The sequence below is a fragment of the Lynx rufus genome, unplaced genomic scaffold, assembly GCF_022079265.1.
Source record: "Lynx rufus isolate CCGP_SWC_20201006 ecotype Redwood Valley unplaced genomic scaffold, mLynRuf1.p SCAF_6, whole genome shotgun sequence".
Lineage (NCBI taxonomy): Eukaryota > Metazoa > Chordata > Mammalia > Carnivora > Felidae > Lynx > Lynx rufus.
In genome coordinates, this window is record NW_025814878.1 from 113,754,102 (window position 1) to 113,777,147 (window position 23,046).

Sequence of the window (23,046 nt, forward strand, 5' to 3'; positions counted from 1 at the left end):
CCGTGGAGATAAGGGTCTCTTTCTAGACTTCCGGGTACCTGTTGGAAGTGATGACTCTGCCAGAATCTGGCCACAAAATGGCTCTAACCATGAAATGCAGCTTCCAGGTGGGGGTGGATTGCACAAAAGAATGAGCCACTGATGTTACATTACACTCCCCGCTTTCTATTTATTTATTTTGGGGGTGGGGTGGGGGAGTCAGAAGAGAGAAGCCTGGAGGGCCAAAGAAACCAGGCGCAATGTTTACAAGACTGGTGGACAAGTGTAAATACGGAACAAAGAGCAAACAGTTCTAATTAATTCCTTCTTCTGCAGTGTGGAAACCTATTACAATGCCCTTGAGTCGAGCACTAAGATACGTTACCCAATTAGGGAAATAAATTTGTTAATAAAATTGCTGAGGTCACCAGTGATTATTTGGTGCGCCTTATTACCCTTTCTGTTTGTTTATTCTGATCATCACAGTGCACGGAAGTTCCAATTTATGGCTGACTAGAGTATACAGCAAGAACAGTTCACCGATTTCCTGCAATCCTTTGGGGATCCGTGGGTGGGAAATGGTGGCTAATACAATATTTCCATGCATCTACAAGGCAGGTAGCAGGCCTGGGAAGTAGGTGGTCCTTTTATCTGAACTTTAGACAATGCAGAGTTAAATAATTTCTGTATTCTCGTGGCTAATTACCATCAACTTTCCAAAATCCACATTTAGAGAAGGAAAGAGTGGCCTGGATAAAAAAACAAAAACATTGTTTAATTTTAGGATACATTATATAGATTTCAAAGCAAGTTAACTTCCCTAATTAGGTTTGGCTGAGGTAACGATGTGTTAACTTGCATGCTTTGCACCCATGGTGGGAGAACTGAGTCCAAGTATGTTGGGTGGCAAAAGGAAGTCAGCCGAAAACTAAATATTTGCTAATGACAAAATGGAGCCCTAAATGCTGCTTTTTCTAGGCCACTTCCTTGCTTGAAAATCTGGTTCACCAAGTCCAAAGCTCCCTGCCTTCGCTTCTGATTCCTGCCCCCGTTCTCAGCCCTGGGTCCTGTGGGACCTGCCTGAGGATGAGGGGGATGATCAGCAAGAATACAAGTCTTTTAGGGCTGGCCACCCATGTCACTAACTGTGCTGCCATCGCTGTGCTCGCTCCTGCCCACGTGACCCTTCTTCCCTTTAGTCACTCCTTTATCTGACAGTACCCTTCATATGAGGACTTCTTCCTCCTCCACCAATCACTCAAGCCCCAGCCCAAATCCCCACCTGCCCCTGAAGATGTCACCAACAAAAGCGCAGTTTGTCGCAAGGGGCAAAGTTGGCTAGTGGTTTTAGACTGTGCGTCCCAGACCACTGGGCTCACAGGGGTCGCTGCTGTCTGAAATGTATATGAGGCTTTGCTGATCCAGCTGAATGAGTCAACCCAAGCACCGTAAACCCGGACAGAAGGAGAAGAACAGAGAGGCAGGGAAAGTAGAGAAGATGGCGGCCATGTATGTATTTGATCTCCAATGGGAGTTTACTTTAAAATGGCAAGAGGGGTGAGGGAGCCCTGAATATCTAGTAACCAGCAAGGGTACACCGACCTGAGAAGCTCTCCCCTGTCCATCTTTTTTGCTAAGCACTGGGGAAGATCCAGCTCTTGGGAGCATAGATTCTAGTTGAGGGGCAAGAATAAGACACGTGAACTGACGACAAACCGCATAAGACAGTACCCAATGATACAGAGGATTCATCTGTGTGGTCAGATGATCAATCCTAAGAGTTGAAGAGGTCGGCTGACAGACAACACACATCATAGAAACTGTCGGAGGAGGTGAGACTTCATCTGGGCGCTCAAGGGTGACAAGAACAGGGAAGGGGTTGGCTGAGTGGAGGCAAGGAAAAGTCCAGCATGCTCACGAGTCTGCCAAACCATCCAGAATGGGGATTTTGTGGTTGGGAGTAGTACAATGAAGAGTAGAGAAGTGGAGTGAGCCCAGATGGTAGAGACACTTGAAAATCTGGCTGAGTAGCTCATTCGTTTGTGATTTCATTAATCTGTCCTTCCTTCCTTCCATTCATCCATCCAACAAATACTTTCTGAGTGCCTGGTACATACAGCACAGTGCCAGGGCCGATGTAGAAAACAAGGAAGTGTGAGGATCATGTCGTTATCCTTAAGAACCTTATGACTTCATAAGAAAGTGAAGCCTCTCATATGAAAATACCATGGCGGCTTCGACAAGGCATGGGAGCCGTTTGCTCAGCCATACAGAGTGCTACCCAGGAGAGGAGAGGCAGTTAGGGCTCACTGTCATGTGGGGTGATCATGGAGGTGTTTGAGGCGTGCCTTGAAAGGGAGGCAAGTCTGAGAGGTGATTAAGAAGGCAGGTATTCCTGTTTCCGATTCTGTGTCTCCCTCTCTCTCTGCCCCTCCCCCGTTCATGCTCTGTCTCTCTCTGTCCCAAAAATAAATAAACATTGAAAAAAAAAAATTAAAAAAAAAAAAAAAAGGGGCGCCTGGGTGGCGCAGTCGGTTAAGCGTCCGACTTCAGCCAGGTCACGATCTCGCGGTCCGTGAGTTCGAGCCCCGCGTCAGGCTCTGGGCTGATGGCTCAGAGCCTGGAGCCTGTTTCCGATTCTGTGTCTCCCTCTCTCTCTGCCCCTCCCCCGTTCATGCTCTGTCTCTCTCTGTCCCAAAAATAAATAAACGTTGAAAAAAAAAATTTTTTTTAAAAAAAGAAGGCAGGTATTATCGATGAGCGTGGGAATAGGAATCAAGGGTTTTGCTCAGGGAACAGCAGCGGAGGGTGTGGGCCACAGGGGCTGATGTGAAGAGGTACCAAGAGAGATAAAGACAGACCTGGAGAAAGCCCAGCACTTGAGGACTGAGAAGGACCTCCCAACCTTCCACCTCTATTGCTCCCTCTTGGCAGGAAGCCCAGAAGGGCCTCCTGGCTGGCTTCCCTTTCCCGGCGCTGGGGAGCGCTCTTCTCCCTTGAACTGAGAAACATACAGGGATTAGTCAGGGTGGGTTAGCCGTTATAACAAACGCCCCCCAATAACAGGAGCTTCATGTTACAATCAGGTTTGGTCAGCAGAGAGCCTCCGCTCCACACAGTCATCCAGGGACCTTTCATCTTGTGACACCACCACCTTCAATCAGCCTCAAGGACTAAGAGTGAGACAGCACAGAGAAGGCACGCACACATTCCATAGGCAAGAACCAGCCATGCATGGGCCCTGCCCAGATGCCAGCAGGCTGAGATGTAGTTTGTGTGCCTGGAAACGGGTTTGATGAGACCCCGGTCAGTCTCTATTATAACCTCCAGGATCCTCGTGCCAAATTGATACCTGATTTAAGGAGGGAGAAAGAAAGACACAAAGAGCACATAAGGGGGCACAGGGGGCAACAGGGGCCTGGCAGTGCCAGAGCTGCGGGCCCTGAGCAGATCCTTCCCCTGGCCATGTCCTCATACAGTGAGGGTGAGCCCAGAGCGCTGGTGGACCTGGTTCACGTCTCCCTACCTCAGCTGCCTCATCTGCCCCCAGGAGCTCTCACTGGATCCTCGAGACAGGTGATGCAGAGGAATAACCTTCTCCTGACCTCCCCACCAAGGGGGGACAAGGGCAGCCTGGGAGCCAGTCACCCAGCCCTGCCTCCTCCCTCTGTCGTCGCGGTGTGATTGAAGAGGAAGCGACAGAGTGTTATTACAGCTTTTCCATGATGCAATGTCATCAGGAAGCCCTGGGCCTCTGGACAGCACCCTGGCAGTCCCATCGCTCTTCCCAGCTGCCTGGAGTCTTGTAGCCCATGCTGGAAAGCACAGGAAGCGGTCTAATAAAACAAATGGCCAAGCAAGGCCACTCATCAGCAGCTCTTCAAAATGATCTAAACTTCTGACTTTTGATTTAAATCTGCATCCACTGTGGCCAAAAACAGAAAACAGAAGATGAGGGAAGGAATTGAAATGAAGGCGTGGGTGCCAAGAACTGGAGGGGAGGGAGGGAGGGAGGGGGAAGCAGCTCTGGGACAATATCAAGTTGAGCACCAGCCAGGCCGGGCTGACTTGTGGCCAGGTTGGGTCCTTTTCATTAGGCATTGCTCAGAACTTCCCTCTTCTGTTCCTAGGCTGCCCTGGAAAGGGACAGGAAGTTTGAGGGCTAATCTGAATCCAGAAATCGATCTGCTCCTGATTTGCCCTTCACCCTTCTCCCTCAGACCTCTCAAGAGAAGAATCTTACAGGGGCGTCAGGTGGGGCCTGGCAGGCCAGGGGACCCGGGTCTGTACTCTAATGCCGTCTGTTCTCTTCAGATCGTTTACTGAGAGATGACTATACCGCCAGGGCCTGCTGTCGAATAGTGACTAGTGTTTTGCGGGGGCCAAGAGTGGCAGGGCCACTCCTTGAACTGGGGGCCAGGGAGGACCTCTCTGAGGTGACATCCACTAGAGCAGACTGAAGGGAGGGAGGCAGGGCCCAGGACAGAGGACACACGTCTCCACAGAGCGGAGGGGCTCTAGGTATGCTGGGCTGTGATTTAGGACCCCACCGAGGCCTACCCCAGCACACCTCAAACACCCGCCGATCTTGGTAAACAGCTCACCTCCGGAAAAGGGCCGCAATCTACTGCCAGCCTGACCCTCCCCGGGCTCACCTCTATGCAGGGGCATTAAGTGACTAACTTCTCCCAGGCAAATCCAGACCCACTTTTGGTGGTAACATATCTGCATATTGCAGCCAATCATTTTCTCTGGTTGAATAAGTTGAAGGAAGAAAAATCAGGCGATCGTGCCCCACAATACAGCTAAGTATTTAATTCGTTTTTAATGTTTACATTATTAACACCGGCATTACAAAACGATATTTTTACTTTCAAGCGATTTAAATCTGCAATTCGGTGTCTCAATTACTGGGATCATTATAACCTGAAAAACTGAAGCAATGCTCGCTCCCTCCTCTCCTCCCCCTGTGGTGCCGGTTTCTATAAGGAGCAACCGGGACTCCATGGAGCCCAAATACCCATTCCAAATGGATCAGGAGGCACTGCCCTGGTAGAGGTTTTCAAGAAGCCAGGGGAGGTCGCATTCGGTGTGGAGTGAGTGACAGCCGGCAGGTGGGTGTTAAAATGGTCATCAACTCTCCGAGGACTGGCACTAACCAAGTCACATTCCAGGCAGTTGCCTACTAATGTGTCCAGAATGGCGCTGGGTGACTGACAAGCCAATGAGCTCAGACTCTGGCTCTGGCCACCCACAGGCATGAGAAGGTGGAGGGCACAGGTAAAACAAGACTGGAGAGGACCCGAGCCCCTCGGGAAACTACAGTGTGTCCTAAACCACACCACACATGCAGTTCACGGTAACACTGCAGAGAGGCCGGAAGGGGCATCCTGATGGAGGGGGTGAGAGCGGGGGCTCTGGAAGCCACTCAGCTGGGGTGCAAGTCCAGGTTTTGCCACTTACCAGCTAGTGACCTTGGCAAGTCCTCATCCTCTCTGTACCTCAGTCTCCACCTCTGTAAAATGGGGACAATGGTGGTACTTCTGAGCGCCATTATGAGGACAAAACAGCCAGTATTGTGTAAGGCGTTTGCTGTGTGCCTGACACACAGCAAATACTCAGTGAGTGTTACTTTATCACTTTAATTCCCATTTTTTAAAGAACTGAAGCTCAGAGAGATTAAATAACCCACCCGAGGTTGGCTGCTCCAAAGACCTCTGCTGCTCCTGTGCCTGGAAGCCACTCCTGCCCCTCGTGTGACGCCAGTCTCTCTCAAATACAGGCTCCTCCAGACCACCCAGACCCCACCCCTGCCCCAATCGCTGTGGACCCAGCACCCTGCCTCGAATCTCTCCCTAGCACTTACTGTATATGAAATTATCTTGTTCCTTTATTAAATGACTTAACACATTTAAAAGCACTATTTTCATCGTTATAGGACACGTGTTCGGTTTGTTGCCCATCTCGTCTGACTTAAATTTAAAACCCACAGATCCGGAGGGGAGAATGGAGGGAGGCGGAAGCAGCTTTGGGACGATACCAAGCTGAGCGTCAGCCAGGCCGTGCCCTCGCCCGTCTTGTGCACCATGGGGAAGGAACTCAGGACTGGCTTCATGGCTGTGTGAGCTGTGCAGTCACACAGGGCCCTGCACTCCGAAGAGCCCCACACTTGGTTTAATGCTCTGCTGTTATGGTCTTACAATTCTTAATAATATTTTAACAAGGAACTTTACATTTTCATTTGGCAACGGTCCCCCACAAATCATGTAGACAGTCCTGAATGAATGAATGAATGAATGAACAAGCCCACATTCCAACCCAGGTCTATAAGACTCCGAGGCCTCACTACTGAACCAAGCCCAACAAGATTCCAGTGGGGGTAAGAGAGGTGGGCAGAGCAGTCTGAACCAGGGGCAACCACAGCCTACCTAGAAGACATTGTGATGGGGAAGGGAGAGCCTTAGAAGCAGACATTGGTTTGAGTTTCCTAGATGTCTAGTTGTTCTCAATCTCTCATTCCACTTGCGCCTCGAGTGGGGTGAAAACCATTTAATGCCACCTAATGCTACTCTTCCTCTCACTGAATGAAACAGGGACCTCAGACCCTGCCTCCTAGGACACTGTCAGCCAGCCATGTGCTCTTCGAAGCCACAGCTGTGGTCAGGCCTCAGGCAGAATGACAAGGCCTCTGGGCACCCAGCACAGCCCTAGGCGCCTGGAACTTGACAGTAAACAGATACAATCCTCGACCTTTTAGGCCTGGGGTCGGCCATCAAAACTATGTGGCTATAAATACAGCTGATGATGAGAGCAGGGAGGTACTGTTGGACCGGGAACGAGGTGAGGGTGCCCCTGAAAGCCTCATTTTTCCACTCCTCCTGAGCTCTTCTAATCTCAGGTAGGCACCCCCTGAACTCACTTACCTCAAGTGAGCATTGCACACCCCAGGTCCCCAGTGGTCCTCGTTCAATAGGTCTTTACTCTTAAGGCCTTCAGAACAGTTCAAAGCTGATCCTTGCTAAAATCATTCATTGATCTTTCCTCAATTAAACCCCTCCCTCCTCTTCTCTCTCCCATTTCTGCCCCAGGCCTGGCTCTTACTGCTCACGTCCCTCCATTCCCACTTATCCAAATTCTAACCAGCCTTCAAGGTCCAGCCCAAATGCCATCTCCTTCAGAAGCCATCTCCGATCTTTCTCCCCTCACTCCCCCGAACAACTAGAAGTAGTATTTCTTTCTCCAAACTCCCCAGCATCCTCTAACATTTCAAGTAAGGCCCTCGTGACTTTGAACTTTGGGTTGCGTATTCACTACTCCACATTCTACTCCTTGAAGGCAAGAGTCTCCTGGGTTCACCTTTACAAAGTGGGCAGGTAAGAAGAAAGAGGTTCGGAGAAGCTGAGTGTTGTAAGCAGAGGATGGTCTTGGCTAAATGCCAGGACAGTGAAGCTACAGAGCAGGGCTGAGGATTTCTTAAGGAAACTGGTGGGGTTATCTTGGGAAGAAAAATGATGGGCACACCTGGGTTGCTCAGTCGGTTGAGTGACCGACTGACTCTTGATTTCAGCTCAGGTCATGATCCCAGGGTCCATGGACGGAGCCCCTTGTCGGGCTCGGCGCTGAGCATAAAGCCTGCTTGGGATTCACTTTCTCTCTCCCTCTCCCCTGCTCACGCTCTCTCTTAAAAAAAAGAAAAAAGAAAAGGAAAAAATGATGACATTCCACATGATGTTGCAGCTGGAGATGTAAAAGAGAAGACTGGGTAAAACAAGTTTCCGAGGCTGAATCAACCCAGCTGACTTCACTCAAGCTGGGAAATCTGTGCCTCCCATGGAAAAGTGCCTGGTGTGGGCAGGGGGGCGCTATGAAGGGATACTAATATGGCTGGGAGAGAGGAACAAAAGCTAAGGAGCAGTACCAAGTGGTAGTGACAGGTACAGGGGCTGTGAGAAGAGAGAAGGGGAGGCGAACAACTTGTGCCTGCTACATGATTAAATTCAAACACATCTTCATCGAATAACAACCCGTATTTACATGCAAATGTACTCGTTTATGCAAATTAGCAGAGGTCTCAGAGGAAGTTTTTTAGTCTGGCTCTTGTGCAGTCATTGAAAAAGAGAAGCAAACCTATCCCTGGGGTACTCCGCGTCTGACTTGCCCCTGGGTGCTGGGCCGGCTCCAGGAGGAAGGAAGGCTGAATTAGCTCCGCGAGCAGAGACAGGAGAGCAGCGCCCCCATCCGGAGAGCGCCAGGGCGCCCGCGAAGTCGCGCATGCTCGTTCCTCCCACCCACCCCATCTCGGGAAGCCGGAGAGCCTAAGTGCGCAAGCGCCACCGGCCGCTCCGACTCCTCCCATGAGGGCGGGGACAAGCGGGGCCCAAAATGGCGGCCAGCCGCTACCGGCGCTTCCTTAAGCTCTGTGAGGAATGGCCAGTGGACGAGACCAAACGGGGCCGGGACTTGGGCGCTTACCTGCGGCAGCGGGTGGCACAGGCCTTTCGGGAGGGAGAGAACACCCAGGTGACCGGACTGTGGGGTCCTCCTGCAGCGGGGAGGCGGTTGGGGCGATGGGAGGAAAGGACGAGGCAGGGACGGGGCCAACGAGCGGCTTGCCGAGGTGTTCACGCATGCGCGCGCCTTCCCACCCCGGTCGCACGTGCGCGCGGACCCTCCTGTACCCCCGGGAACTGCAGAGAGCGAAGACCCAGCCTTTTATTCAATGCTCTGATCTGGCTGCACTTTGGAGTGACTGAAGAAAGCTTTTTAAAAATCTAGATGCTCAGGACCATCCTGAATCAGAACCACTGGGGGTGGGGCCTTGGCCTCAGTATTTTTTAAAGTTCTCCAGATGATTCAAGGTGCAGCCAGGGTTGAGACACACAGCAGCAGTCGTAGACAGTGACAGTCGCAGGCTTATAGCTCCCCCGACACGGTGCTGGTACCTCGCAGTGTTGTGCACTGACATTGAGCTGAACCTCCGGGACCTCTGTAAGGCCTGAGCTAAGCCTTTGTGTGCTACCTGGGCCCCTGTTAGCCCGTGCAGCAGGTTTGGGACCTCAACCCATGCCCCTGTGTGTAAGTAGTAGACCTGATTCCTGCTATCCTCCAGGTTGGTGTGACGGCAGCTCTGGGACTCATTCATAAAGCACATCTTCGTTGAGCATCCACCATGTGCTAGGTGCTGGGGAGACGGATGAGGTCCTCTCTGCATCTCAGCGTGAAATTTAAGCTTAAATTCTAGTTCGGGACACAATAAGGAAGTAGACCTATGTAAAGTAGTCCAGATCAGTACTATGCTGGGTGTAAAACAGTAGCATGATAAAGGGGTACTATTAGTTATGGTAGAGGAGGACTTGCTCAGGAGGTGACACATAGATGAGACATAAGGGAAGATGAGCTGAACTGATACTAAGTGGGAAGGGGCATGCCAGGCAAAGGTCCTAGGCAGGAAACAGATTGATGTGTTAGGGAGCCGAAAGAAAGCCAGAGTGGCCGAAGAGGAGTGAGTGGGAAGGAGTTTGCTAAGAGTTGAGGTCAGAGGAGGACAGGAGCCAGGCACAGTAGGGTCTTAAAGGCACTGGCTAGGAGTTGGATTTTCTCATAAGGCCAGTGAGAAGCCATTGGCGAAGTTTGTGGAGACTGAGTGTCCTAATTTAGTTGTTTTAAAAGATCATTCTGGTTGTGTGTGGTGAATGAATTATAGGGGGCAAGGATAGAAACAAGGAGGCCAGGGGGGCCTGGGTGGCTCAGCCGGTTAAGCATCCAACTTCGGCTCATGATCTCATGGTTGGTGAGTTCGGGCCCCGCATCGGGCTCTGTGCTGACAGCTCAGAGCCTGGAACCTGTTTCAGATTCTGTGTCCCTCTCTTGATCTGCCCCTCCCCCATTCGCATTCTATGTCTTTCTCTCTCTCTCAAAAATAAATAAACATTAAAAAAAAAAAAAACAAGGAGGCTAGAGAAAAGGCAAGAAACAGTGGTGGTTTGGATGAAGTTAGCAGCACAGGAGATGGAGTGGCCAGATTTGGCTTGCAGAGTGAAGGTTGCTTCAACAGGACTTGCTAATATAGTGGATGTGACGTAAAGGAAAAAAGAGAAACCAATGATAACACCTAGATTTTTTTGGCGTGAGCAACTGGGTGGGAGGAGGTGCCGTTTATCAAGATGGGAAAGACTAGATGAGGAACAGGTGGGGTGTGGGAAGAACATCTTGAGTTCGGTGTTAGACATGTTAAATTTGAGATGCCAAGTGGACTTACCTCCAAGTGGAAATGTCAAGTAGTCAGTGAGATATTTGAGCCTGGGGCTCAGGCAAGAGGTCAGAGGGAGGAAATGGGATACATAAACACACAACCTGAACTTTTGCCAAACTTGGCCAAGACCTATCAAAGCAAGGACATTTTTTTTTTTTTTGCAACTTAGCCCAACACAGAGCCAAGCCAGCCCACCTAACAGAGCAGGAACATGGCCAGTGGCATCGTTGAAATCAGATTCCAGATTGGGTAGAGAGCATGGATGGAGTGTCTGGTTCAGGGCTTGTGAGGAGTAGGGCACTACACTGACATGCCTTTTACACCGGTCTTCACTGGTCTGATGTATAAAGATCTTGAAAGCAAGAACTGTACCTCGCCCCAACTCTGCAAACTCCATAGACTTTCTAGGATTCTGCTCCCTACATCATTTTAGTGTGAGCTTCCTGAGAAAAGAGATGGTGCCATTTTTATCTTTCTCCCCTGTCTAGCATAGTTCTTGACACATAAAAGACAATCAGTAAGTGTCTGGATAAACAAATAAATGACTGATTGGTTATGGCTCATGAGGTAAAAATCATTTGAATATGGTTCCAGATGTGGCAGAACTAGATGGACAGAAGTAGTGAAGAGAGAGAAGGAATAATTCTGTGTCCTGAGTGGTGAGAATTAATTTGAGAGCTTGCTGTGCGAGAGGGGGGCGGGGGGTACTGTGGGAACTCCAGAAGAGGGACACAGCCTGGTCCTTACCGCCAAGACAGAGCCGGGCAGATATGCAATTTACGCTACTGAAATCCCAGCGGTAAAACCAGCCAGCAGTGAGGCTGACAGAGGCTGGAGCCTTGGGAAGGAAGTGTGATGTTCGCCTACTTGACTTAGTGTAAGAGGAGCCAGAGAAGGAGGGTAGAGCTTTCTCTTTTGGAGTTGTCATCCTTTGTCATCACCTGGGGAGATAGTTCTAATCAGTCGAAGGCGCACACAAATTTGAGTCACGGTTTTAGATGCAAGTCATGGCTCTGTTGATGGTTCTGGAGCAGCTGATGAATGCATCCCTAGTAGAGCAACCCAGTATATCATGATGGCAGCGAGCACATTACTCAGGACCACTGTCATGGTACCTCATCCTGATGTCACCTGAGAATACTCCTGGGCTTCGTAAATCTTGGTGATAATTTTTAGAGGGAGCGGCTCCTTGCCAGAATTGAGAACAGCACTGTGAGTCGCTCCCACTGACGCCCCCGGGTCATCTATAAACCTTGAGAAAGAGAGGTGGTTCTGGTAGACTTTTCATTAAGTTGGCAGCCGGCAGCAGGCATTAGACCCGGTTGGCTGATTGGTGTGGAGTTTCTCCTTGGTTATGCCAGTTGCCAGAAACACAGGACTGGAGGGGGAGGCAGCTCTAGTCCACAGCCTCTTTGTTCCTGTAGAGGAGAGAGGCAGGCAGTCCTCTCGGCCTCTTGGCTTCCTGCGTCTTAACAATAACACTGAATACATGCCTGGCACATTGTGCATGCATCATCTCATTTAATTTAATCCTTAGTGCGGCTGACTGAGGCAGCCATCGCTTATTCCCATTTTACGGATGAGAAAACCAGAAAAATAAAACAACCTCCTCAGGGTCCCATGGGAGTTAGGTGGCAAGACAAGTAAGCAGCAGACCCAGCTGTTCTGGCCCTGATCTTTCCTCAGCTGCCATTTCTCCCAAGTTCTTTCTTGTTAGAAAGTCCCCTTGGTCCACAAACATCAAGCCACTCCTTTTCCCTCGTGCCCTGCTCAAGCCTTTTTGGACCATGGACAGTTTCGCCAAAGAATTAAATACCTCCCTGTGTTTACCCACCTGCTTTTCTTTGCCCCGGCCATGACCTCCCTAGTGTGGATGGGAGGAAAGATGACCCTCGGGTGGGACAGCAGTGCAGGAGAGCCAGACTCGCTGGAAGGCAAACGAGCCCTTCAGACTTGAAAGCAGAGTACAGAAAGCACCGCCTCCATTTATTCCACCTCAGGATGCCCTTTGGGGAGTCTCACAGTCCACCCAAAACCCACCAAGAAGGAGGTGTGGTGGGAAGCAGGAACACACTCAACACCTCTTACACCCTCTGTCCTTTTGTACAGTTTTTTCAAAATTAATGGTTATGGGCTTTGCCCACTTTGAATACAGTTTCTTCAAGAAACACGTACCCTGCCGCACCAAGAGCTTAATAAAAGAACCTCAATGTGGGGGAAGGTGGCAAAACAACCGTAATTGTTGACTTAAGTACAGGGAAAGGAGCAAATCCTTCTACTGAGTTCATTAGGTACCCCAGCAGCTTCCTTTAAGCTCCCCAACTGCACACCAGCACCCACTAATCCAGCGTGGGGCACAGCTGTGAGGAACAGCCTGGAAATGCGGCCACCCGGGAAGGGGCTCACCCACCAGTGAGTTCTTGTATTATGTCCAGGTTGATACCATACCCACCTCGTTTGGAAAAAAGTTGAACTGTGTTCTCAGGCTTGCGGTAATGGAAATGCTAGTCCCAGTTCTCAGAGGAGAATGTGAAAGTGTGTATAGAATTCTGTTTTCTCGGTCATCCAGCAGAGCCCCGGTCTTCGGCATTCCTGTGTGGCCGGGACTGGCTCCCAGCTTCCTGGCATGTGCTGGCAGGGGTGACACTGCCTCAGCGCTGCCCTGCCCCATATGTGGGCCCCCCGAAGGCAGGTTTTTGAGGAATGGGCTGAGGACAGATCATGCTGTTTTTAGTTGCAATATTGAACCCATTGCAAAACAGGAGTTACGAGGAGAATCATCTCTGAGGCGGAATGCAGACGTCTCCATCTTTCCTCCTCTCCCAGGTCCAGGTGGAGCTAGAGTGGGGTGAGGTAGTGTTTAGACCTGGGGATGGCAGTCTTCTGTGCTTGGTTAAGGATGCAGGTGCTTCTCGGTGGGGGACAAACTACTGACCACTTTCAGTGGGTCTCCGCTTTACTCAGAGCTCTTTGGGTCTGCCTGTTGCCCTCTGGACAAGTGGCAGGCAGGTTTGTGAGGCCTTCACCGTCCTCTGATCCTTGGCAGCAGCCTGAGTTTTGCCTTGCACCGCACCCCAGCACTGTACCCTGGTGTAGGGTGTCTTCTCTTGCCTCCCAAATTGGCTACGACGTTAAGTGGTTCTTAACCCTTGAGGATCTCGTGCACTGTAGACACCGCCCCCCAAACACACAAGGCTTGCCAAGGTTTGCTGCCTTCCCAGGCCCTCCTTGGTGGCTCAGCTTAAGACCCTGCTTGTCTTTGACCCATGCATCCTTGTCCCCTGCCTTTTCACGCGTCCTGCCAGCCACTCCTCTGATCCGTATACCACCCCAGGCTCAGTCCCAGCCTTGCCAGGACGCTCCTCAGTGCGGGACTCTGGCTCCCCCTCGCTCTGTGAACTGTCACCCGCGGTGAAACTTGAGACCCCTGCCACACCTGCCCTGTTAGCCAAGCCTGGTGACCCGCTCCCACCTCTGATTTCCCTTTAACTCTGGCTCTCAGTTATACGCTACCCCGGAGCCATGTTTGATTTTTAATGCGCGCGTGTCTTGTCTCTTCAGCATGATTGCCAACTTCTCCAAGGCCGAGGCTGGGTCTTTATGTCCCCTCACAGCCCCTAGCAGAGCATTCTGCATAGTAGGTGCTCAAGAAATAGATTTGCAACTGAAGGGAATAGGCTCCCATAACGGAATGAACTCATTTCAGAAGTTCATTACCAAGCCATGAAAACCTTTTTTCATAGATCCTCCTGGACTGAATCCAGCTCTACCTTAATTAGCAAAGCAATTTGCGACACCCTTTCCCAAAAGTGCTTATGCGTCCCTTTGTGTGACTAGAATCAGGGCCGCCGTGTGTACCAATTGCAGTCACCACCCAAAATTCAATTTTGAAAATCGAAATCAGTGCCTGCGGCACTGATGTAGATTTGTATGTATAAAAGTTTAATATGGTAAAGAGAAATACACTGACGACTGAGCAGGGGAAATGCAAAAGGAGCAAAAATAGAGCCATAAAGGACACTGTGTCAGTTGCACATCTATTTTATTCACATTTAGGGAGCAGAGCTGAATTTTTCATAATGTCCCACTGCTGCCTTTCTCAAACCCAGAGCTGCTATTAGTCCTAAAATGTCCGTAATCTCATTAGGTGTGAATGCAAAATCAGGTAATTTAAAGCTTGTCTATAAGAATATTTCTAAAAGTGCACAGTACATTTCATCAGGAAAACTGTATATTTCAAAATTCAGAAATGTTTGTGCTGGCATCTATGAATAAAAGTGTACGATGTACAAGTGTGGCCAGGCTTCTGGAATTAGAAAGATATTTCTCGATAATCTTTTAAGCAGTAACTGAGACTTTTTTAATTGCTGAGCTTGGGTTGGCTGTGCCTGGGACCCAGAGTTGGCCATGGCCACTTCTCTCCTTAAGCAGTAACATCTGGCCAGAAGTTGGCATACCTAGTTCTCATCGCCTCCGTCAAGCCGCTTTTACAGCCTGATAGAGACCTCTTCTGACTTCAAATCAGAAGTTGGGTGACAAGTTCATTTTTTGGTGGTTATTGTCAGGTGTTTGGTTCCTTCTTGGATCGTTAATGGAGCACCAGGCATTATGTAAAATATCTAGGAGACTGTGTCTTTACTACTGAAGGAATTTTAAGAGATGGAAAAAACTCAGAGGATCCCTTTGTTGTTTGCACTCAGACCCTGTGCTCTTTGCCCTCCCAGGAGCAGTGCTCTGCAAGGGTGACCTCAGCCTCCTCCTGTGCCCTTCCTCTGCCCTTTCAAAGAAGGGAAAGGACAGGAAGGGAGAGGACACCTGTCACCCACTTGAGGGTGTATGTGGTAGGAGGTAGCTGAGTAGCCCTGTAGCAAATTCTCACGGTTAGAGAAGTTGGAGGAGCAGCAGGAGGGGAGCTTGCATGGGCAAGATTTTGGAGGGTGAGGATCTGGTCAGAATGGGGGTTTGATCAGGAAGCGCTGTGTTGGTGGCCGAGGAGGGCAAGTCCACGGTGGGAACGCCTTTCCTCCACTTGGGTGGGAAGGTGGTCGGATGGTGGTAAGAGGGGAAGGTCCAGATGGGCGACCACCAGGTGAAGAATAAGTGTGACAGATGACTGCTCACTTGGCAGAGACTGAGGGTTGGTGTTTCATCCCCGGCGAGCTGACCGCGGAATGCTTGGTGACCGCCGAGAGCCTCAGGTCAGAGCCGGTGGTTCGGTCAGGTGCGGCGATTTTCCCTGCCTACATTACTCCGTCTCTAGCCACGCCCCAGCCATCACACTGGCATCACTGATCCACCGAGAATGCACTGCCTTTTCCCTGGACATGTGCTTAAGCCTGCCCTGGGCCTGGAAAGCCCCCATTCCCTTCTGTAGCCATGACCCTTCGGCCAGTCTTCCCCGGCAGTGTCCACGGCACCCTTCATGCCACTGTCACCAGGATTATCTATCTCCAGGCTTGTCCCGAACTGTTCTGCTCTTTCCTCTTGTAGTTTGCAAGCTAGAGGCCTGTGCTTCCTTCTACAACTATTCACTACCAGTAATATTAACAAAAGCTGATCGCTCACATTTATCAGTGTTCCAGGTCCCAAATTCAGAGCAGCCCAGGCATTACCTCATTTTTCCTCACACCGCCCTCAGAAATAGGGGCTATTATTATCTTTTCTTTTAAAAGAAAGGTTAAGTTGGCGGGTATGCTTCAAAAATGTCAGTGCTTGAAAGACAAAAGAAAGGCCGAGGCACGAGGAACCATCCCAGCTGAAAGGAGAAAGATACACGACAGATAAATGCAGTAGGAGATCTTGGACCAAAAAGATTTTTTTTTCCTGTAAAGAGTATTACTGAGACAATTGACAGAATTGGAATATGGATGATGAACTAGATAAAAGTGTCATATCAGTGTCAGATGTCCCGTATTTGATCACTGAACTGTGGTTATGTAAAAGAACGTCCTTGTTCTTAGGAAACATACTGAAATATTATGGAGTAAAGGAGCATCATGCTCCAACTTACTACCAAATGGATCAGAAGGAAAATGCATAGAGATGGAGAGACTGATAAAGCAAATGTGGCAAACGTTTTCTTTATAATTTTTTAAATTTATTTTTGAGAGAGAAAATCTCTCTCAAAGCATGCGTGCACACGTGTGTGAGCAGGGGAGGGGCAGAGAGGGAGACACAGAATCCGAAGCAGGCTCCAGGCTCTGAGCTGTCAGCACAGAGCCCGATGTGGGGCTTGAACCCATTTATTTATTTATTTGTTTGTTTGTTTGGAGGAGCAGCAGGAGGGGAGCTTGCATGGGCAAGATTCATACATATTTATTTACTTACGGACTTAGTGGCAAATGTTTTCTAAAGTGTGGGAGGCAGGGGGAATTGCACGATTCGCCCAACCTTCTGTAGCTAGCTGATGAGTGAAGGAGCCAAGATTCAAAGCTAGGCAGTGTGACCCTACTGCTCTCCACAGCCACGGAGACCTGCTCATACACAGGGCCGAGCACGCCGCGGGTTCTCGGTGCGCGATCTTTACATGTGTAAGTGAACTCATCCTCCCAAGAATGAAGACAGCAAGCAAAAGATGAAATGCGTGATTTTCTTTTGATAATTGACAGAATATTCTTCAAAACTTTGTGCTGGCATTGTTCTCATTCCTTTTGTGTCATGTACCTTCTGTTCCCCTACCTTCCGTGTTAGCTCTTGGTCGCGCGTGCTCTGCTGAAGCCAGGATGTTCCATGCGCTTTCCTCCAAAGTGCGTCCTGCAGAATTCTGCTCCAGCTGGACTTTTCCCTGGAAGCGCTGCCCCGCAGGGGTCAGAACGTGATCTCTGGTAGCACATTTCCCCATCCATTCTTTCTGTCCTTCCCTCAGCGCCAATCCACTCAAAGAAAGACTTTGATCATTATTCAGTGAACACTGGCTACCTCCCCAGCCCAGAATCCTCTCTCTTCTGATGTGGCTACCTGGGCATTCTCGTGATGAGTGGCCTCAACCCGGGGATGGATCAAGTTAAACTAAGTGATGGATCGTCTTTTCTGTTGGCAGTAAAGTGGAGACCTCATTTGACACGCGCAGAGAGGCAGAAGCAGAGCTGCCTTATTAAAACGCTTAACTACTGATTTATTTATGCTTTGCCTTCTTGGAGAAAGGATTTAAGTTGGAAAAATCTATCATTTGAATTCTGGGGAAAAAACATAAAAGTGAAAGTTTTGTTTTTGTTTTGTTTTTCTGGGGAGGTTTCAGAATTCTTGGCAGAGTAATATAAGGAACTGTAGATAAATAATAGCAAGAGCAGAAGGAAGGGAAAACTAAAAAGAGGTATGAAAGGGGAGAAAACACTTCGCATCTGCACGTGCCGTCTTTCCTGGAATTTCCAGCAGGGGCACCAAGGGTATTTCTTGTTTTTTTCCCCTCTCTATTCACAAGGCCTCAGTGTTCAGGCCCTATCCTTTCCAGCGGCACTTAATTGGACTCTCCCTCTTGGTTCTCCTCAATTCAACTGTCTCTTAAAATACTGCCTTCTTCATGTTTCTTTCCTTATAAAATTGCAGCGGCTCACCACAGATGAGCGCTCAGACGATTTTCTTTTTTCTTTTTTGCCTTTCCTAAAAGAATATTTAATACATTTCATATTGAAGGTTTAACTCAAAAAGCTCCTTCTCCCACCCAGGTTCTTACTGCATATTCGGGCCCTCAGCCAGATTGGTCTGGTCTGAAGCATAGATAGCATTCCTGCCTCCTCTTGCTCACACCATCCCCCACCCGGAAGGCCTCTCAGCTCTCCCTTCTGCTCCCCAACTCCTTTGCATCCTCCAGAACCCAGCTTAGTGTCACTTCCACCATACACTGAGCACGGGAACTCCCCCTCCTCTGGTTCCTTGGAGCCCACACTCTCCACCACCACTCCCTGTCATGAGATCCACCCTTCTGATCATCTATTTTGATTGTGGTGCATCCCACTGCAGCCGGTGTGGGGGTACACAGGTCCCAGATGCCAGTTGATGGATGGAGTTTTTCTGCAGGTTGGGGAGTTGGTGAGGTGAAGCCATTACAAAAAGGTGATTTCTAATAGCTTTCTAATAGCTGGAGCTGTAGGCCAGGTTTGCCTCCCATGGAGTGAAAAAGCCAGTGCGAAAGCCTTCTGTAAGCTCTGTAAGCGGGGTCCTACCCAGTGGTGCAGACACGGCCTGAGAGGCGGGGCTTATTTGCCTACTTCCTTGGGGGGTTCTTTGTTTTTCAGATCGCCGAGCCTGAGGCCTGTGATCAGATGTATGAGAGCTTAGCACGACTCCATTCAAACTATTACAAACACAAGGTGAGTGGGCCAGTCTTTTATATCCCCAGCCCTCGGACTGGAAATGACCAATGAGAGTGAGTGAAAATCTGATTATACAATCCTTTGTAAAGGATTGTGGTTTTGCTACTTTCAGATGTAACCAGTAATTTCAAGCAAGCCAACAAAGGCGCCTGGTAGAGGCTTTTAGGTCACCTAAATAAAAGCTATTTATAATTTCGAATAAAGGCCATGTGTTTTATATGCCAGTGCGTGCCCAGGGTGTATCTGACAACCGTTGGGTCTTACACATATTTTTGCATCTACTCTGATGGAACTGGTACTTCCCCACACTCCGGTGATAAAGTTGGGTGCTTTGGGAAAGTCCTGTCAGACAAAGCTGGGCTTTTCCTCAGCCCTGACATGATTACTGTCAAATTCCACTTAGTGTGGTTTTTCCCAAGCCTGAAAAATGTGTTCAAGTGACTCCAGAAATATACACAGCCAAATGCCTAGCCTACAGGGAAAAGGGATTTCTTCTAAATCCTCATAACTGAGAGTGTGGTCCGTGAGCAGCAGCACTGGCGCCACCTGGGAGCACGTTAAAAATGCAGAATCTTATATGCCAACTAATTTGGATGTAAATTAAAAAAAAAATTAAATTAAAAAAAAAAAAGAAGAAGAAGAAATGCAGAATCATGGGCCACACCCAGACCTCCTGAATCACAGGCTACATTTCAAGAGGATTCTTGCGTACGCTCAAGCGAGGCCAAGTCTTTGACCTCTAGGTGGCGCTGCTCTTCTCCCAGCCCGGTCTCTGGCTTCCCGAGGCCCAGGCTGGTGAACTTTGCCGGGAGAGCAAGGCTTCCCCCCAGGATCATCAGGTCTCAGGTTGTGCTGCAAAACTAATCTCTCCCCCACCGTCTCTCTCCTCTCTGGCCCGTGTGACCAGTACCCTCGCCCCAGAGACACGAGCTTCAGTGGCCTGTCCGTGGAAGAGTACAAGCTGATCCTGTCCACAGGTATTGACAGCACAGCTGCCCTTTCTGGTTGGTTTGCAAATGATTCTTTGAGTTTGAGCAGCCAAGGGGAATTGTCTACTAAGACCGCTCTGCTTGATGGAAATTCTTGTGGAATAGCCCAGAGGAAATTCTGAAGCTTCGGGGCTCATGCTTTTTGGCCATAAAATATGGAGAAGGTCAAAGGCATTATTTAAAAAAGAAAATCCATCTTCAGAGCTTTTAAATTCAAAGCGTGCGGCAGGGAACCGGGGAATACGTATTTGCCAAATGGAAGTAGTTGAAATCAAGATGGAAGGAAAATAATTTTATTTTTATGGTCCTAAGGGGGCTTTATAAACAATGAGGGTTTTAATTAAAACAAAAAGCCATTCAATACACTTGTATGGGGATATCCGTCTGAGAGTTATCTGACCCAGGGGACATGGTTTGTGGGTTAGATATGGGTTTAACTAGGTGTGTTTGGGAGTTGTTGACAGACCTCGATTAACAGAAAGGAAATACCCTACCTAGCCCATCCCCTCCTTACTTCCCCACCTCCATTGTCACTGGACAGGGAGATGGGGGGAGTGGCAGGGGGAGCCTGGGTTGATGTAGGCAGGTTCTGGAAAATTACTATTTTTATTGCCAAGGATACCGTATACAAAAATAGGCTAACCTTTTCTGCAAGGGCATGGCCCTGAAACATTTGCCTTTGGGCACTCTAGAAATTTCTCTCTCCTAATCCTCTGGCAGCCTTTCAGCAACCAAGTTTTGGGGATTTGGCCTTCCAGACAACTCTTACCTTCTGAACAGATAAAGCCTGGTGGTATCACCTGCTATTGTGTGTCAACTCTGATCCTATTTTTTGTTACAGTACTCTGGAAAACCGGGGTAAGGATAGTTTGGCCAGGTGGAATTCCTTTATCGACAGTTTTTTCAAATGTACACATAAAATTATTCCCATGTTTCTGGGCCTATGCAGTCACCAGTATTGGTGCATAGGGTCACTCTGAGGGCTCTAGAGGGTTTGAGCAAACTTTGGACTTGAAACTAGAATAGAAATAAGTTCCAGAGGCCCAGCCTCCACCTTCTTTCTTGGCCCCTGGACACCTGTGTGAGTTGGGGGAGAGCAGGCTGCAGCAGACGAGGGGGGCACGGAAGACTCCCCACCACTGGCCTGTGCTGCAGCTTGTTCTGGCCAGAAGTTCAGCTCCAGCAAACCTGCTGATGGTTCGTTTTCACAGTAAGCCTCCTATTTTTGTTGCGACCGTGTGGCACAGGCTTACTGATTGTTTCCTCTGACAGGGCAAGAATACACCTTGCAGTGTTTGAGGGCCTAGCGAGTCTGAAATGTGACCAAGGTCTGGGTCCCAAGCATGTTCACCTGGGCTTGGGGCCATGGGAGACTCTAAAAGAGGCCCCGTGGCTTGTGAGTGGACAGGGACCGCCCAGCATCCCACTTCACGCCCACGAGAAAACCTGGAAAGGTTTCAGGGTGGGATGTTGGGCTCATGGCTGAGGTATAGCATATGTCCTGACTTAGTCAAGAGCCCACTGACAATAAACGTAAGCTGCCTTTTTGTTCAGAAGAGCTGTTCTTTTTTCTCTAGAAGTTTTGCTAACTGATGAAAATCTAGGCTATGAAATTTAAACAAGATTATGTGAAAATCTAAATTTAAAATACAGGTAAAATTAGGTGTCATAGAACTTTAGCCCTAGAGAGACTTGTTGGTTCTCCACTGGGGGCAAAACTGCCACAGTCCCGCGTGGAGGACGTCTGGAGACATTTTCAGACGTCACAGCTAGGGGCCGGGTATGGGGGCTGCTACTGACATCTAGTGGGTAGAGGCCAGGTTGCTGCTAAACATCCTACAACGCGCAGGTCAGCCCCACAGCAAAGGACTGTCTGGCCCAAAATGTTAATAGTGCCGGGACTGAGAAAGCTGGTTTTGATTCCTTTGGGGCGTGAGCGTGTGCGTGTGCGTGTGTTCTTACACAAGGGCCCCACCAGCTCTCACCGGCTCCCTGCTGCCTTCATAGCTATGAAGACTGCCGCCTCTTCTCAAGTGTGGGCCAGCTGCCAGGGAGTTCCTTTAGTCTGGAACTTTTGAGGCAGGCGTTTTTTTCTCCACCTTACAAATGAGGAGCCCGAGGCTAAGAGGGTTAAATCACTTGTTTCCCAGAGAGGAAGTGATCGGTGGGGACCCCAGTCCATCTCCTTCCCCAGTGCCTCTTCAGCTCCGCTGGATGTGGTGCAGAGCTTCAAATCCCACCTCCACCACTTCCTGGCTGTGCGACCTGAGCAACTTACCTAACCTCCTTCCGCCTTCACTTCTACATCTGAGAAGTGGAGACAGTATGGTCTGTGTGTTACAGGCCAAGTTTTGAGAGAAAGTCTCAGGGCCCGTGGGTCACGTCACTGACAAGGGCAATACCGTTTCTTTGCTGTTCTCTGGCACTGGGTGGAGACCACTGGAAGGGGCAGGATGTTCATGTGGTGCCTGCTGCACAAGTGCTGCATCCACACGAGTTATTTTTCTGTCACCCTGTCTTGATTTGCTTATCAGAAGTTGGGGGCCACGCTTCCCTCTTTCAGGAACATACTGTGTAAAAATCAGGGTGTGCTCGGATGGGGCCAATTTACATATTCATATTGTAGACTTCAGTCTCTTTATTTATTTTTTGTCTTCCCCTTTTGCAGACACCCTAGAAGAATTTAAGGAAATGAATAAAGGCATGTGGAAGAAGCTGCAGGAGAAGTTTGCCCCCAGGAATCCCGAGGAGAAGCAGAAGGCCTGGGCCCGGTCCTTATCTCGCCCGCGCACCTAAGCGTGGAGTCTTGTACATCGCCATCATAAATAAAACTGCCCTGATTTCCCCATCCTCACGGTTCAGGAATCTCACCCAGCCTTCACAGAAAGAAAGCCATTGCTGCTCTAAAGAAAGCTTCTGCCTGAGAAGGGATGCCATGGAGCGTCCACCCCCACCCGCCGGTCAGGGTAGGGAAGTCTCCAGAGGAGAGGAAATGCGGGTCTCCGTCTGGGCCTGAGAAGGGAAGGTGACGGGGCCTCTGGGCAAGGTGCTTCCTGTGCAGCCCCAGGAGCCCCACCTGCCAGGGGGGATCTGCTGGCTCCTGGCAGGATTCTCAGGCTCCCTTTTGTTGGAGTTCCTGGGGGATAGCCAAAAATAGCGGTAAACATTGAAGAAGGCATCCTGTTGCAAACAGAAAGCAGGAGGTGGTGTGGCCGAGAGGTGAGAAGAGGCTGTTTGGCCGTCATTCCCACTGACTCAGAAGGACGGATCCGGTCCTCTGCCCCTGACCTTGCAGAAAACCCATGTTCCAAGTTGGTTTGAGGGACATAGTAGAGACACAGACGGTCTTCGGCCAAGTGGGGCTGCAGACTGCAGGCGGCTTTAGCGCCCTAGGCAGGTTCTGTGGGAGGCCACAGGACACCAGCCCCCTGGCCAGGGACACACACACACACACACACACGGTCACCTCATCCCATGGAACCTTAGTTGTAAATGCTCGTGGTCCCCACTTGAG

The 23,046-nt window shown here is 49.6% G+C and overlaps 1 protein-coding gene across 1 annotated transcript; it reads left to right on the plus strand.

Moving 5' to 3' along the window:
- Window positions 1-8,345: 8,345 nt before the first annotated feature.
- LOC124528061 (ubiquinol-cytochrome-c reductase complex assembly factor 2) lies at window positions 8,346-22,382 on the plus strand. The gene is made up of 4 exons (XM_047101392.1): window positions 8,346-8,499; window positions 18,466-18,540; window positions 19,451-19,520; window positions 22,201-22,382. Exons 1-4 carry the CDS (start codon window positions 8,362-8,364, stop codon window positions 22,326-22,328), a joined length of 411 nt encoding a protein of 136 aa, XP_046957348.1. The 5' UTR covers window positions 8,346-8,361; the 3' UTR covers window positions 22,329-22,382.
- Window positions 22,383-23,046: the final 664 nt, after the last annotated feature.